The sequence below is a fragment of the Bos grunniens genome, chromosome 5 (assembly GCF_055505025.1).
Source record: "Bos grunniens cultivar Pamir isolate PY7600 chromosome 5, Bosgru_T2T1.0, whole genome shotgun sequence".
Lineage (NCBI taxonomy): Eukaryota > Metazoa > Chordata > Mammalia > Artiodactyla > Bovidae > Bos > Bos grunniens.
The window spans coordinates 104827742-104844070 of NC_141169.1; the positions used below are offsets into that span (position 1 = coordinate 104827742).

Genomic DNA, 16329 nt, shown 5'->3' on the forward strand with positions numbered 1-16329 from the left:
GGGATTTCCCTGGTGGTCCAGTGGTTAAGACTTCATACTTCCATGGCACGGGGGCCCAGGTTCCATCCCTGGTCGAGGATGTAGATCTCACTTGCTGCAATTAAGAGTTCACCTGATGCAACTAAAGATTCTTCAAGACCCAGTGCAATCCAATAAATACAATGTGTTTAAAAAAAAAAGTGTGATGAATTATTGTTGCCAGTTATATCATCATCCCTGATCTCAGTGATCTTCACAACCACCCTGGCAGGATCACCCTCTGCTTTAAAGAAAGGGAAGAGACAGCCAGACCAGGCCCGTGCTCACACTCGCCTGTTAGACTGTGAAGGCTCCCTGCCTACCTCCCCCTCCCGCCAGGCATACAGAGTTAGAGACCCACACACAGTGACCTAGAGGTTTTATTTACAAGAGGAGACCGGCCTGGCCCCACCTGGGGCCTTGCTGGGCTATATACAGGATCCCAGGAGAGGGAGGTGGGCACACGGCCATTTAAATTACAATAGAATGGGGGAGGGGTGTTGCTCCAAGGTTCAGGCTGTGGGTCATCCACTGGAGGCCTCTGCAGAGACCGGGCTGAGGCTGCAAAGGGAAGGGAGGAAGGGATAAGGCGGGGCTGGACCTGGAGTGGGGGACAAGACACAGGTCTGGTGGGGTTGGGAAGGCAGGGTGAGGCCACAGCCGCCCCCTCTATCCAGGGCAGAAAGACCAGCTGGGAAGCCCCAGGGACAGGCCAGGGAAGGGCCGTACCATGGCCGCCCCAGGACGAGCCCGGCTCACTTCCTCTTCAAGGAGCCCTTGTTCTTCTCCTTGTCTGCTGACCGCTGTTTCTTCACCTTCTCCTCCTTCTTGTTCTTACTGTGCACATTCTCATACACGTCCTCCCTGTGTCTGCAGGGCGGGGCCAGCGGGTCAGGAGACAGGGGCAGGGTTCCCCAGCACCAGCCTGGGGTGACATGGGGTCAACCCATCTCACAGGTGAGCAAACTGAGGCCAGGAAAGCAAGGACACCAGCCCTGACTGTGTCCTAACACTAGATTAGAAGCTCCTCGGGGCAAAGGCTCCACCTCACACATCAGTGTACTCAGCTCAGGCCCCACGTGGAAGGGCACTCAGAAGACACTTGTGAATACAGGTTGTAAGAACTAAGCTTATACTTGAACCCGAACCTCCCTGGGAAGGAAGGTCGGGCTAGGCAGGAGCCACTCACTTAGAGGAGGTGCGGGAGGCCTTGGCGTGGGCGTTCTTCATTGCTGGCGGGTAGGTGATGTTCCCGTATTCCGATTCCCGGCCCTTCTGGGACTGCGGGGAGAGGTGTGGTTGGGAGGCCGGTGGTCCCAGCAGCACCCCATGACGCCCACTGGCCCCCTCAGCCCAGCCAGGCCCCTGCTCTGCTCGCACCTGCATGACCTCCAACTTCTTCTTGGTGGTCTCGATGAACTGGGCGATGGCCACGTAGATGAACTTGTACTGAGCCTCCGTCTGCACCATGCCCGAGCGCTGGGCCCGCACCATCTGGATGGTCTTCTGGATGTCGATGTCACAGTCCAGGCCTGGCCGAGAGGGCAGCCGGATGTCAGGCCCCAAGCGGAGGCGAAGGCGGGGGCTGCTCTCCCACCAGACCCAGCGTCCCCAACCGGTCACCCTCACCCTTGGTGGAGATGCTCTCCATGAGCATGTCGATGACAATGATGGTGCCCGTGCGGCCGATGCCGGCGCTAGGGAGAGAAGGGGCTCGTGAGAGGCCCAGCCCTCATAGGCCGGGAACCAGGGGCTTAAACGGCGCCGGCAGGGGCGGGGCTTAGGGAGCGGGCAGAAGGCAGGGGTGGAGCTTAGGGAAAGGTCAGTGATACAAGCTGCTGGAACCTGACTGGGTCAGTGCGGTGGGGGTGGGGCAGGCAGGGTAGGGGTTTGCCCAACTCTGCACCCATGCTCATCCCTCCAGCCAAGGGATTTGGGGGGAGAGCCTTGCGCACAAGTGCTAAGACGCTGCTCCCCGATGTCCATCCCAGTCCTTCCCAGCCCCACCGCCTGCTTCCACTTCTCCCTCTTGCCCCCACCACCTCAGGAGACCTGGGACCCCATCCCACCTGTCCTGCCTACTACCCTGGCACCCTGGCCTCCCGGGCCCTCTCCCACAGCTTTGGCCCGAGCCAGGCTGCCCTCTTCACATGAGGACCATCCTTCTGTAAGGCTGCATCTCCCTTTTTCTTCAGATCCTGACAGCAGGGTGAGGACAGTTCTCCTGCCTGCGGGCCACGAGGCCACTGGGCTCAGGAGACTTGGGGAGCAGCTAACAGGAGGTCTCCCCTCCTCCCCACCCTCTGCTGCCACCCCCTGGGCACACAGACCCCAGCAGCCTCAAGACCCCACAGAGACCCCAGTTTCACCTCCACCACTAGGCCAGTCAGGCCGATGCCCCAAGTCGCACTGTCTAATTTCAAACCCAGATTGTTAAAAATAACACCCTCTCACCCACTTCCTTCCTGTAACGTCTAAATTAAGGCCATGGGGATTTCAAGAAGGTGGGGGGGGGGCACAGGCAGCCGGGTCATTCTTGGCGATGGGCCTGTCCCTGGAGGTAGAGTCCCTGAGACAGCACGTGGGGGGTACCTCCAGGCTCACCCCACCCAGCCCTGCCCCAGGACACACAAGAGCTGGTGGACAGAAGGAGGAAGTCCTTGCCCTCAGAGCCTGGGTCACATGGAGGGAGCAGGAAGGGAAGGGAAGGAAACAGACCCCCGTCCCCACCACGGGAGATATAAAAACATGAACGACCCCCCTTCTGGAGCATTTACTGTACTCCAGACACAGTGAGAGGGTTTCACGTTTGCCACAGCCCCATGAAACATTGACTTTACAGATAAGGAACCTGAGGATCAGAGACATGAAGTCATTTGTCTGAGATCACACAGCCAGGGAGTGGAGGAGCTGGAATTTACAGAAGCTACATCTGTCCAGCAACCCCTGCCTATCCCCTCCCCTCCACCCAGGCCAGGCGACCTGCTGGGGCCCCTGCTGCTCATTGCTCCCTCAGCTCCCCAGCTTAGCAGGGTCTCCCGAACATGAACATGGGGAGCTCCAGTGGACCTAGTGGTGCATGAGCCGAGGGGCTGAGCTGGGGGCACTGGCAGGAAGGGAGAAATAGGAGTGGCATGAAGAGGCCTCGGCACCCCTCCACCTCATGGCTGCAGACGGTAAAGAGAAGAGTTGGGAAGCCACACCGACCCCAAGGAGAAACACCGTGGGTAGGCATGTGTGAAAAAACAGTAGTGACCAGGACCTGGGTCTACCGTGAGCCCTGCTCCAGGTTCCCCCCACGGACCAGCAGTGACCTGACAAGAGGCTTGGCCCATTTCCTCATTTGCACATGGCAGGTTGAACTAGACTGGACCGGACGCCATATCTCTATGGAGACTCCCCATGCCAGGCACAGGCTCAAGCCATGGGCTTGGTTCAAGCTAAGTTCCACCCATGGGTCTGGAAGCCATCAGGGAACCCAGAAGAGGTGGAGGGCCTGGGAGGCTTTAAATTCATTCTCGTGTAATTCGCTTACAACAGTGCAGGGCGCTTGGCAGTACTCACTTGCCAGCTACTACTTGGATTATTATCACCGATATCATATCATTGTCACTCTCACCTGCAATGCACGATGATGGGCCCTGCGTGAGGCAGACTCTCCTGCCGCTGGTTGATCTGGTCCAGGAAGCTGAGAACACCCCCAGGCTCACTGGGGACCCCGTGATCAGGCCAGCTCAGGTACTGGTAGTGCCAAATCTCCCGAATCAGGTTCTCCTGGGTGGAGGACATAGGGTCAATGTGCCCTGCTCCCCAACGTGGCTTCATTCTATCCAACCCAGAAGAATGAACGTGAGCAGGGCCCCCAGCCTGGGGCAGGAGCAGGGGACACTCACATTTTCCAGCGGGGAGACCTGTAAGTTTCGGAGTTTGTACTCAGTTGTGTCGTGTTCCCCACAATTGGTTACGGTGTAGGGTCCGTAAACACGCTGACTGCCCACTTCTGGCCAGTATGGAACACATTTGTTCTGAAAAGAGAGGGGGGTGGGGGATGTAAGGCACAGAGGCAGGGCCTGAGTGCCCGGTGCTGGCCCCGTAGCATCTGACAGATGAATGGGTGACCTGGCCAAGAGTCAGAGGCTTAGGTCTTGGCTCAGCATGCTCCAGGTGGTGAGACCTGATCAGCCGTTCAACAAGTCATTCCGCGCATGCTGGCTGGTATAGGCCTCGCACCTGAAGCCGCACCAACCAGGCTGGAGTGCCAGACACAAGTAAGACACAGCCTGGTGCGCCAGTGCCTCCAGGAGCTCACAGAGAGAAGGGTGAGCCAGGGAACTGAGCTGCTGAGGAGCCCGGGGTAAGGGGTTGCAGGCAGAGACTAATTCTCTCTCTAGGTAACGGAGGAAATCAGGGATGGCTTCACAGAGGAGGGAGCATGTGAGCCGGGTCTTTAAAAACAACGAGGAGTCTGTCGGGCAGAGATAGGGAGGAGAGAGGAAGTCACTTCCTAGGAGAAATGAGCTCCTGCAGAGGCACAGAAACGTGAAGGAGCCTGGCAGGTCAGAGGTGAGGGCTGGAGGGTAGCCACCGAGCCTGAGTACCAGGGTCCTCGGGGGGACAGCCTGACGCAGAGGTTACATACTTCTGCACAGGTCACAGCCACTCCAGGGCAAAGGGTGCCGTGCAAGGGGGCAGCCTGCCCATGGGGGTGACAGTTTGGGACCGACTTCAGAGAGAGTAATGAGGCTGAGTGGAGAGGAGGGATTACTACCCTGAGGGGGATGGTGGGCACGGGGCGGGGGGACACTTAAGGGATGGAGGCCTCTGGAAATCTGGGTCTGGTGGTCAGGGGAGTCCCACATAGGAAGCAGAGACCCAGGAGTTATCGTGTACTCAGATTTCTTTCTCAGTTCCCCAAGGAGGTCGGGCCCTTGCCCTCCGAGGTGCCCCTAAGTGTCTCTCCAGCTTAATGGTGGTGGAGTCGTCCTGGGGGTGGGGGCAGCGCGGGGCTCAGCCTACCCGGCCCTTCTCCACCTCCCGGGTGGTCATGACAATGACGCAGGTGTTCTCCTGCCACACCATCTGCCAGAAGTCGTTGACCGTGGCCTCCAGGCAGCCCTGGCTGGCGATGTAGGTCTTAGCGTTCTCATCAGGGCCTAGCAGCTGGTTCTGGACAGAGTGCAGAGACGAGCAGGGCTGTGAGCCCCTCATCCACCCACCCACTCACCCATGGCAACAGCTCTGGCTTCACCCGATGTCTCTGGACCCAGTATCCCCAGGAGCCGGGGTCCATTTCCCGTCCCCACCCCACCATGACCGGCGAGCACACCAACCTTCACATAGTTGGCGTTAATGTAGTCAGACCCAGGGATGTTACTGTCGCGTCCCTGCAGGACCACTCGACTGTGGTCAACTGGGAGTGGGCAGAAAGGATGCAAGAAGGGCCTGGGTCAGAAACCCTTCTTGAGCTCCCAAGCCATCCTTGCCCAGAAGCCCTGTGGGCAGGCCGGTGTGGGGGACCCACATGGGTTCTCAACCCATGTGGGCTGGAGGTTTCAGAGGAAGAAGGTGGTGGGGTGGGGTATGAGGGGATTCTCTGGGAGCCTGGAGGAAGGGGGGATGCCCTTGTGGGTGGGGGTCCCTCATAGAGCTGGGGAAGGAGACCGTCTGAGATGGGGGGAGGTCAGCTAGGGGAGAGGCATCTCCTGGGTGAGTGGACGCTGCCTGAGTTGGGCGCGGGCTGGAGGCTGCCCAGGGTGCTCACACGGAAGGATGTTCTTGTAACGGTTCTTGCTCTTGTTTTCTGGCCGCTGCCCTTCCAGCCGCTGGTGCAAGTTTTTCACCTCCTGCTTCTGCAGACTCTGTGGGACGAGTTGGGGAAATGGAGCCTCAGGCCCAGGAGAGGGGCATCCATGGGTGGAGAGGTCATGGGGCAGACTAACATGAGGATGGGGAGCGAGGAGACGGGGTCTGTCTGGGACCCCACGCCCTTCACCCTGCTGGTCCCATCACAAACCTCAAACTCCTCCCAGAAGCCGGCCTTGGCTGTCTCCTCTGACTCCTGCTTCTTGTTCAGTTCCAAGACCCGGTTCTCAATGTCAGCCGCGTTCACCCTCGTGGCATAGTATGGCTGGGGTGGGGGAGGCCAGAAGTCAGCCGCTTATAGAGCTCAGAGGCTCAGGGAATGGGAGGAGGCAGCCAGGCCCACCCCTCACCTGCCGTAGGTAGACGAAAGCGCCGGAGGCCTCCTCGATCCCCGTCCTCTTGAAATGCTCCACCAGGTCAGTGAGGCTGTCGAAGGTCTCAGAACCCCCCACTGTGTAGCGTCCGCCCTGAGGGGCTCCAAGTCAGGCCACCTGTCTCCCTGCCTGGACCCCGAGCCTTGGACCAAAGCCCAGGCTGCCCCTCCCCAAGGGTATGGCTGTGGGCACAGAGGGAACCCCCAGCGGGGTGCCTCCCTGGTGCCCAGAGGCCTTACCTCACACATGACTTTGATATGGGTGACTCTGAGCGGGGAGCCGGGGCCAGCCTTGGGCTGGTCGCTGAGCACGGACAGCACAAAATCTCCAGGCTGGCTGAGGCTCTCACGCACAAGGAAGGTCCAAGGCTCCCCCTTGGCCTGCAGCAAAGTCTCTGCCTGCCCTCCAGACATGTGGCCATGGTACCACCTAGGGAAGACGGCATCCGGGGAAATGAGACTGAGGCCGGGGGCGGGCACTGGGCAGACGCTCAGGGAGGGGGCAGGGAACTTGGGCCCCTGCCATGTGCTGAACTGAGCTCTGCTACGTGCTCTCAAATCCGCCACTATGAGTAGGTCTGTCACTCTCACAGAAACCTGAGAGGTAGGTACTACCCATTCTGCAGATGAGGAGACTGAGGCTGGGCAGTTGCACACTGGCCCAAGGCCCCAGCTGATAAGTGGCAAGCCTCAGGACTTCTAAGCAAGCCCACCTCTGCAAGTTTAAGACACAGGCAGAAAGGCAGCCACATCCAGAATGTTCAGAGGGGAGAAACCCAGGAAGGGTCTCCATGAAAGACAGGGCTAGGCGAGGGAAGCAGAAATGCAGACGGAGGCCAAACCACAGACAGCAATGGGGTTGGGAGAGACGGAAGTCACAAGGGAGGGGAAATGGGGAGAAGTCCCCCTGGGGGTCGGGAAGGTGGACAAGCCCGCGGGGTGAATAGTGGTTTGGGGGCTTTGGGGTTCCCCAGGTGATGTCACTGAAGGGGCTGCTGGGGTTCAGTGTTGGGGGGGAGGCTCGAGAGGCTCAGAGGGGCAGAAAGCAGAACTAGGACCTTTCCCCATAACACACCCCCTTCCCAGGAGGAAACTGTAGCCCCACAATGCCCAGCCCCACAGGAAACCACGTGATGGAAAAAACACAAAACTCCTTCTGGGGAGAGAGTGAGAAGTGAGGTTGTGAGGTTTCCTCAGCCCAGGGACAGGGGAAGGGGGGGCATTTTCCAACCGCAGGAATGGGGGGAAGGAGGGAGGGGGCCAGTCTGTCCTACCCCGTCGTACTTCAGCCCAGAGGAGACTGCAGCTCGGAGACCTCCAGAGTCCCCAGCCCGTGCAGGACCCCTGGGCCACCATATCCCACCACTCAGGGATAGACCAGGGCCCTCAAGCAGTGGGGAGGGGGCTAACCCTCTTCCCCCAGGCCCCACAGGATGAGGAAGTCTCCATGCAAATGTCAGGCTGACCACAGGCAAAGAGCTAGCCATTGAGGGGACAAATGCAAATTCCCCCCAGAGGAGGGGCAGCTGCCAAGGCCAAGAACCAGAGCAAACCAGAGCAGAGGTTGGGATAAAGAGCATTCCCCACAGGTTCCCAGGGTCAAGGGTGGATCCAGGCCTCCTGGCTTGGGGAACCAAAAGCCCCTCTTTAAGTCAGCTGCCCTGGTCTTGAGTCCCTCTGTCCCTGACCTCTTCCAGCCACAATTTGAACCCTGACCCCAGGCCCCAGGGGGTCGTCTCAGCTCCATCCCTCTTGCAGTTCCATCTTCAACCACCCCTGTATCCACCCATCCTCTGGCAGCAGCCAGTAGGCCGGACCCTGGCTGTGGACAAGGAGGAGGCCAGGTCATGAAGAACCTAAGAGGATCTGGGCAGAAAATCCCCATGAATGTGGCAGGTGGGGTGCAGGAAGAGGGTGAGAGGCAGTGAACACCAGGGAAGGATAGACACCAGCAAGGGCATCCAAGTGCTTCCCTCCTAGGGGAGGCGGCTTCACCAGAAATGGATCTTTGGCTGCATGTTCATGGGGAAAAGGGTCTCCAGGGGTGGGTCAGGGGCCTTTTCCCCAGCCTCATCCAGTTCTCAGTCTTAGCCAGTGACTTGAATAAAATACGGTGCAAGCTGGGAGGCATGCATCTCAGAAAGACCGAAAGCTGAGAGAATCCAGGTTCAGAATCATTCCGACAATCGATGCACAAATACAGGACAAGGACAAGTGGTCTTGGCCCTAGGAGTGTGCAAAAAAATCCCCCATAACAACCCAGAGTTGTTCAGCTGCCCTTCCCCTAATTATAGGAGCTATCACGGAGAAACAACTGGAAAATGAGACACCCCCCAACCCGCCCATAAAATGCAGAGTCTTTGGGTCTGCGCACACTTTGGGGAGACCACCTGGGGAGTAGCCAGCCCAGTTCTGGGGACCATATCTTTGAAACCAGAAAGATGGGCGGGAAATGCTTAGAGTATTGTCCTGTGCCCAGCTACAAGGCCCTTGCACCCCTATGACAGTTTTCAATGATGTGGGTCTGGTCAAGGGACTAGTCCAGCACTAGCCAGCCCCAGAGGGCAGACCCATTCTCAGGGGACACTGAGATGAGGCTGCGTGTCCTCATACACGCTGACCCCTACGCTCTTCCTCAACCATAGGAACCCGTGCTGGGGAGGGAACAGTTACAAGAGGTCAGATTCCATCTTTCTAACAACAGAGCCGGCCATTTGGGAGACACAGCCACGAGGAGAGGCCTCTCTGGCAATGGTAGGGCCTGGGGCGCGGGTGCACAGGGACCCTGGAGAAGGGCCAGGCAACCTTCTCTTGCTTCCTAGGAGTTGATGGAAAGGGAGCCCATGGATCACACGGGGGGAAGAGACCCAAGGCGAGGAGGACAGCCCACTTCTCGGTGGGGCAGGCCAGGGAGCGAAGACCCTCACCTCTCACTGGTGGGGTCTGAGCAGTTCAGCGGGTACTTGAGGTGGATGATAGTGCCGTCTCGATCCTGTAGAACACCCTGCTGCTGCGTGTAGTACTCCACCAGCTCCGTCAACGTTGCGAACTTCTCCCCTCCATACAGATCGTAGAAGTCCCCAGAGTTCTGGATCCGAATATGAGTCACCTGGTCCCCAACCCTGCAGGGCACCCAGTGGAGGTAAGGCCAGTGGAAGGGAGAGTGGAGGTTGGGTGGTGGGGGGCGGTGGGGGTCCCGGGCAGGGTTGGGGTGGATACATCCAAGGGCCTGGGGAAGCGAAATGAGCAGCCAAGGGCTGGCACCCCACCCCTGGCTGGAGCCGTGGGCCACCTACCTGACGGAGAGGGAGAAGTCACCCTGGTTCTTGCGGCTGGGCCGTGCCAGGAAGCTTCCGTGGACCCCTCGGCCCTTGAGCAGGGTCTCCGCATCCAGCCCACTGAGGTCTCGGTGAAACCACCTGGGGGCCGGGGGGCTGGTGAGGAGAGGCCCCAGGGCCCTGGGGCACCCTGCCTCCTGCCTACCATGGGTGCCTGGCCCTTACCTCACCATCCTGGGGTGCCCGGGGCGGGGAGTGGGGTGAAGGCTTGCAGGCAACGGGGTGGTGCCGCTGAGTCTGGGCAGGCGGGGGACGCTGGGGCTAAGCTCTGGCAGCTATCAGCACCCGGGCCACCTCGCCACCCAGCCCCGTCCTGTCCTGCTTCTGGGGCTGCCACTCCACTGGCCTGGGGCAGCCGGCAGGGCGGGGACAGGAAGGGGCGCGGCCGACCCCTTGGGGGAACTCACTCACTTCTCGTTTTAGGGCAGAGCAGGGAGAAGCACGGGGTGGCGGTGGGGGTGGGGACAGGACCCGCTTCCCACACGCCTGCCATCGAAGGCCTGGGGAGGGTGGCCCTCCACACACGACCACCCGAATAAGAACACACGTGAGCCTCCAGCGCCCTAGGCCAGCTCATGCTTGGTCCATGGGAACCCACACAGTCACGCGCCATCTCTTCCTGGTCCATGCAGCCTTCCCTGGTCCAAACCAATAATAATGGTGAGGGTGGCAACTATCATCAGTAGAGTCTGCCTAGACAACAGGCACTGTGCTGGGCAGTATTTACCTGCCTTATCTGATATGTCCTCACGGTAGCCCTGTGAAGCAGGTACCTTCATTATCCCCATTTTCCAGACAAAGAACCTGAGGCTCTGGGCTTGAAGGCAGCTCGCCCCAGGGCCACACGGTCAGTAAAGCAAACCAGAGTGCAAACCAGACGGCCTGGCTCCAAAGCTGGTGATTTTAGCTACTATATGCCAGGCCTCAGGGCTTCAGAGAACAGAATAAGAAGTTAAATAAAAAGTTAAGGGACTTCCCTAGTGGTTCAGTGGTTAAGAATCTGCCTTGCAATGCAGGCAGGCATCACAGGTTCGATCACTGGGCAGAGAGCTAAGATCCCACATACTTTGGAGCAACTGAGCCTGTGCCACGACTAAATCTGTGTACCACAATGGAAGATCCTGTGTACTGCAACTAAAACTGGACATAGCCAAATAAGTAAGTAAATTTCAAAAAAGAAAAGAAAAAGTTAAAAAGGTTGGGGAGGGCAGCACTTCCCTAGGGGTCCAGTGGCTAAGACTCTGCTCCTAATACAGGGGGCCCAGGTTTGATCTCTGGTCAGGGAACTAGATCCCACATGCTGCAACTAAGACTCGGTGCAGCCAAATAAATAAATAATTAAAAAAAAAACTAACAGAGGTTGAGAGACTCTTCCAATCGGGCCAAAGTGGGAGCGGGCAGTTTCCTAACTGTTTAGGCTGGGCAGATGCCTCTTAGAAGGATAGAAACCCTCCCTCGACACACACATCTGAATAGGTGCCCTGGGACAGAGAGCTGGACAAAATGACCCTGGAGCAGCCCTGTCCAACTGGCATCTTCCCTACTTCTTGTCCTCGGCCTTTGGGCCATCCACCATTCCCCAACCCTGCAGTCAGGTGAGAAGCAGAATGGGAAGCAGGTGGGGCCAGAGCCCCCAGCCCTATGGATGGATCCACTGGAGTCTGAACTGTAGGTTCTTGCTGAGGGGGTCTGGTCTGAATCCAACGGAGCTCAGGACTCTGACCAGGGGCCTGTCTCCTGGGCTGCAGAGGGGCACCCAGATCTGGCCATGGCCTATTCTCAGGGCCCATTCACCTGGGGAGTCCCTAAACACTAAAAGCTTGTGATACTCCATCTAATTCCAAATACAAACATACCGCCAAACCAAAGCAAGAGGAAAGAAGCCCAGTGCAAGATACACAAGAGAGGACTTCCCTGGGAGTCCAGTGTTTAGGACTCTTCCAGTGGTTAGGACTACAGACTGCAAGGGTTCAATCCTTGGTAGGGGAACTAAGATTCCACAAGCCCTGGGGCACAGCCAAAATTAAAAAAAAAAAGATACACAAGAAACCCTGTGAGTGGATTCCCTAGGGAAGGGACCAGAACGGGTGGCTGGAGGAAAGGGCTGGGAGGGACCTTTCCTTCTCCCTCCTTCCACCTTTTTTTTTTTTTTTTTTTTAATATTTTTGTATTTATTACTTATTTAATTGGCTGCACCAAGTCTTAGTTGTGACATGCAGGATCTTTGAGCTTCATTGCAGCCTGCAGGATCTTTAGTTGCTGCATGTGGGATCTACTTCCCCGAGCAGGCATCTCTCCCAGGCCCCCTGCCTTGGGGGCCTGGAGTCTTAGCCACTGGACCACCAGGGAAGTCCCTTCAGTCCACCTTTTTGAAGACTGTAGCATGGGCATGTCATCCCTTCATTAAAATAAGTATACTGACTGGGAGATGGCAATTTCTGGGATAGCAGATCTGAGTGGTGTGTACACAGATGAAGTAAATGTGATGTTCAGTATTCAAGCACATCATGTATGCTATGCCTCAAAAAAGAAGGAAAAATAAATAACAAACTATTCAAGCCCAATGAAAGTCTATTTTCTTATGTTGGCTACTTTATCATTTTTTGAATATCAATTCACTGCCCTCCCCACCCCCAGAAAGGATTTCTGGAGACCCTGCTTGATCTGTTTATCTCATGGTCTAACACTGACTACCTCTATCTTAGGCAGTAGCCCTGAAAGACTATGAACTCTCCCTCACAGCAGGGGGCAGGAAGAGAATGGACACCATCACCTCCACTACAGGGGCCCCTCACCTCCAGCACAGGAGGTCCACAGCTGGTATGGCTCACCTCCAAGTGGTTAAAACTTAGCACCATGTCTCACACAGAGCATGTGTCAAATGACCACATTCATCCAGACCCATGTACATACATGGTCACAAGCCCAGGTCCAGTCCTACCCATGCACACCCTGCTTGTCACGTACAGATGAGTATACACACACATGAGTGCACGCACGCACACACAAGCATCCACTTAGGCACACCCAGTCCCACTAAAGGCAACCTCATCACCCAAGTCCATCTACACATGCACATAGTCAGGTGCAAACACCCACACGTGGACACATCATCCCAACCACCCACAAAGTTGCAGGTCCCTACGTAGCACCCAACACCCCCTGTACAGTGGCCACAAGCCGCTCTCCCTCTGGAATTTTAAAAAAGAAACTAACTAGGTACCCAGAAACTCCTGACCATGAAAGAGACAGGAATTTCTCTGAAGGGTGTCAAGTCAGAAGGCAGACAGACACTGGGATGGTATGTACAGTCTCTACTGTCCCTTGGCAGGAAAATAAAGAAGAAGCACCACCCTTCCCTTGGCGTAAGTGCTCTGGAGTTCACAGAGCGCTTGCACATGCACACACACACACTCCCATTTGGGCCTCAGACATCCCTCAGGGCTCAGTGGTTGTGGCCCACGGTCTTAGTTGTCCCTCTGCAAATGGGATCTTCCCGGACCAGGGATCAAACCCATGTCCCCTGATTCTTAACCACTAGACTACCGGATCTAGGAATTATTTTCCCCATTTTTTTTTTTTAAAGGGAGGTAAACAGGCTCAAGGAAGCTGAAAGTTAAAAAAGTAAGGGCCTACTAATTCAGAAGAGAAAATTACTCACTTGGGAAGCAAGGAGATAAAGGCAGAGATGAAGATCAACGGGGATGCAGAAAGACAGGCAGTCTGGAAGAGCAAACAAAGTAATCTCTAGAAAGCTCTTGAAGTTCCCTGGGCCTCAGTATCCCTACCTGATAAATGGGTTTAACAATATTTCCCAAATGCTGATATAAAAAGCCAATATGAAGTCAGCTTTTAGTATGAACAGCTTTTATGTGACATTATTAATGTATATGCCAACCCTATTTAGTAGGTCCTGTTAGCCAATTTTATTTTTATTTATTTATTTTTGGCTGTGCTGGGTCTTCCCTGCTGCTTGTGGTCTTTCTCTAGTTGAGGTACATGGGCTTCTCAGTGCTGTGGCTTCTCTTTTTGCAGAGCACGGGTTCTGGGGCTCAAAGGCTCAGTAGTTGTGGCCCAAGGGCTTAGTTGGCCTTCAACGTGTGGAATCTACCCAGACCAGGGATCAAACCCATGTCCCGTGCCTTGGCAGATGGATTCTTAACCACTGGACCACCAGGGAAGTCCATGTTAGCCCAACTTTAGAAACAAAAACTAAGGCTCAGAGAAGTAACTTGACCAAGGTCACAAACTAGGAAGGGGGTAGGCAACAAACCAAGGCCGTCTGACGTCTGACAAGTCCACTGTCCTTCCCACTGCACCACCCACTGTGGGAGGAGGAGGCAGGGTGTGGGCACAGCCCACGACGAGGCCGGGGTGGAGGGGCTCCTCCCTCAGAGGCCTCTGGGGAGCTGGCACGGGACCCACGAGCATAGTGCCGGCTGTGAGCCGGGCCCTATGGCTGAGCTGAGCTGCTCTGAGAGGCTGGGACCCTTGGCAGAGGGTCTCACAGGGCTAGCCTGAGGAACCAAGGAAGGATTCTTTCTCAGGAAAGGACTTGCCAACCATCTGGCAGGAAAATGATGGAGGCAGGAGCATGGAAGGGATTGGGGACCAGAAGACCCAATGAGAACCTTGACAGCAGGGATCTCCTTGGAGGTCCAGTGGTTAAGACTCCTCCCTCCCAGTGCAGGGGGCTCGGGTTCAACCTCTCATCAGGGAACTAGATCCCACATGCCACAACTAATAAATAAATATATTTATATATAAATAAATCTATCAATAAACAAATTATTTATAAATAAATCTACCAATAAATCATTTGTTTACACATAAATTAATAAGTAATTTAATTATAAATAAATCTATCAATAATTTATAAATAAATATATCAATAATTTCTAAATACATTAATAATTAATAAAATAAATTTTTAAATAAATTATTATTTTTTTTAAAAAGAATCTTGACACTGGGGCTGAAGGAGACAAGGGGTGCACTGAGAGCAAGTGAATATAAGAAGCAAGAACTTACTGGACTTGGGGTGACCAACCTACCAACTCACCAAGACGCCCAGCAGGTCCTCACTGTAGTATCCAAACACCAAGAAGGCCCCACGTGACCCAGCCCTCCTCTGTCCTCACTGGCCAACTCTGCCTCCAGGCACCATCATTCAGTTTATTCCCACAGTAGGGTCTTTGCACTGGCCATTCTCTCTGCCAGCAGCACTGGAGCCTGATTCTTCCTCCTCATCCAGGTCTCACCTTCTGAGTCACCGACTCAGGAAAGCCCTCCCTGGCCCCTCCAGCCAGTGATGCCACTGGCACCCCAGTCCCTTATTAGCATGTGAAGCTGGTTTATTTTCTGGGTAACACTTCTGAGACCCGGCAATTATCCTATTTAATGGGTTCCTTGGGCAGTCTGTCCCCTTCCACCTGAGTGAAGCTCCGTGAAGGCAGGAACTGTGTCTCTCTTGTTTGTTACAGTATTGGCAGCACCTTAAAAAGCACCTGGCAGAACTTCCCTGGCTGTGGTTAGGACCTCACCTTCCAATACCCAGGGTGTAGGTTCGTCCCTGACTGGGGACCTAAGATCCCTCCCACATGACTTGGGGCCAAAAAAGCAAAACATAAAACAGAAGCAATATTGTAACAAATTCAATAAAGACTTTAAAAATGGTCCACATTAAAAAAAAACTTTAAAAAAATTTAAAAACTAAAAAGCACCAGCATACAATAGATAACAGTATCTGAATGAATTGATGCAGAGGAGTGAAGGAAAACTGAGGGAGATCGGAATGAAGGATTTGGGACATTTAGTGGCAACAGGGCATCTTTCTCAGGTCTGCTTTTCAGATTTGTAATGTTTCAGGTGACATTCAGCTCCCTAGGGAACGTGTCCTTAGCAGAAGACAGAAGCAGGGGACCAGAAGGCAGAGAAAGAAATTTGGTGAGAATAAATATGCATCTGTCAGGGAGAAAGTACTAGAGAAGGGGGGTGGGTCAGACGGTCATGAACAAGGCTGGAGTTCTGGCATCTTTGAGGAAAAGTGACCTGGGGAGGGGGCAGGGGCAGGTCGCACTCATGGTCATGCACCTGTCAGGAATGAGCAGGATCCCCACCCCTCCCTCCCGAATGAACAGGAGCCCCCGTTACCCAGATGGAGCAGGGGACTTACCCATGGGACAGCATTTCCCCAGAGGGGTGGGGAGTCCCAGGCAGAAGGCACAGGGGGCAGGGTTGAGCCCCGTGGCGCAGCTGTGCAGGGGCCCAAGCCAGGTGAGGAAGAATGCTCAGAAACCAGCCACTTTCCTCTCGATGCTGCCCGCCAGGCCACAGGCACCGCGGGGACAAGCCCCTGAACTAAATAACCCCGGAAAAGGGACAGGTGGGGCGGAGCTGGCCTCAGCAGCTGGCTTCTCCCTCCAGCCCCACTCAGCAGTCTATCGCCAGGCCAGCACTGCCTGCCTGTCCCCCGCCTCCCTCCCTGGGGAAGGGAGGAGCCACCTGGAACTCCACCTGGCCCGCCAGCCAACCGAGCCGCAGGAAGCTGGGTGCTGCGGGCAAAGCCCAGGAAGTCACCCTGGCCAAGAGGGAGCACCAGCCAATGGGGAAGTCTCCAGGAGCACAGAAGCCCAGGGCCCTCAGGAAGAGTCCAGAAAGCCCCACTGTTCAAAGGGGGTGAAGGCTGTGCAGGCCACCCCACCCAGGGAGGTTGAGGGGCCGGCCCATCCTCCCACT

General features: G+C 55.7%; 1 protein-coding gene across 4 annotated transcripts; it reads right to left on the minus strand.

Moving 5' to 3' along the window:
- Positions 1-380: 380 nt before the first annotated feature.
- On the minus strand, positions 381-16074 carry PTPN6 (protein tyrosine phosphatase non-receptor type 6). 4 transcript variants are annotated; one of them, XM_086402158.1, is made up of 16 exons: positions 15767-16074; positions 9550-9672; positions 9181-9375; positions 6494-6683; positions 6231-6347; positions 6032-6145; positions 5780-5876; positions 5349-5428; positions 5035-5184; positions 3912-4043; positions 3638-3792; positions 1648-1715; positions 1399-1550; positions 1208-1299; positions 748-888; positions 381-579 (listed from the first exon to the last, which is right to left on the minus strand). In XM_086402158.1, the coding sequence occupies exons 1-15, from the start codon at positions 15778-15780 to the stop codon at positions 774-776; spliced, it is 1794 nt and encodes a 597-aa protein (XP_086258284.1). In that variant the 5' UTR covers positions 15781-16074; the 3' UTR covers positions 381-579; positions 748-773. The 4 variants fall into 4 exon arrangements, with proteins under 4 accessions (XP_086258284.1, XP_086258286.1, XP_086258287.1 ...); XM_086402160.1 differs by having other exon boundaries at positions 381-619; XM_086402161.1 differs by lacking the exon at positions 15767-16074 and adding an exon at positions 9757-9911.
- Between the last annotated feature and the right edge of the window lie 255 nt (positions 16075-16329).

Excerpts from the sequence above, each read along its gene's own strand:
- PTPN6 (XM_086402158.1), bottom strand. Across the intron at positions 9,376-9,549 it reads GACTTCTCCCTCTCCGTCAG|GGTTGGGGACCAGGTGACTC; the intron begins GTAGGTGGCCCA and ends GGTGCCCTGCAG. Across the intron at positions 6,348-6,493 it reads ATATCAAAGTCATGTGTGAG|GGCGGACGCTACACAGTGGG; the intron begins GTAAGGCCTCTG and ends GGAGCCCCTCAG.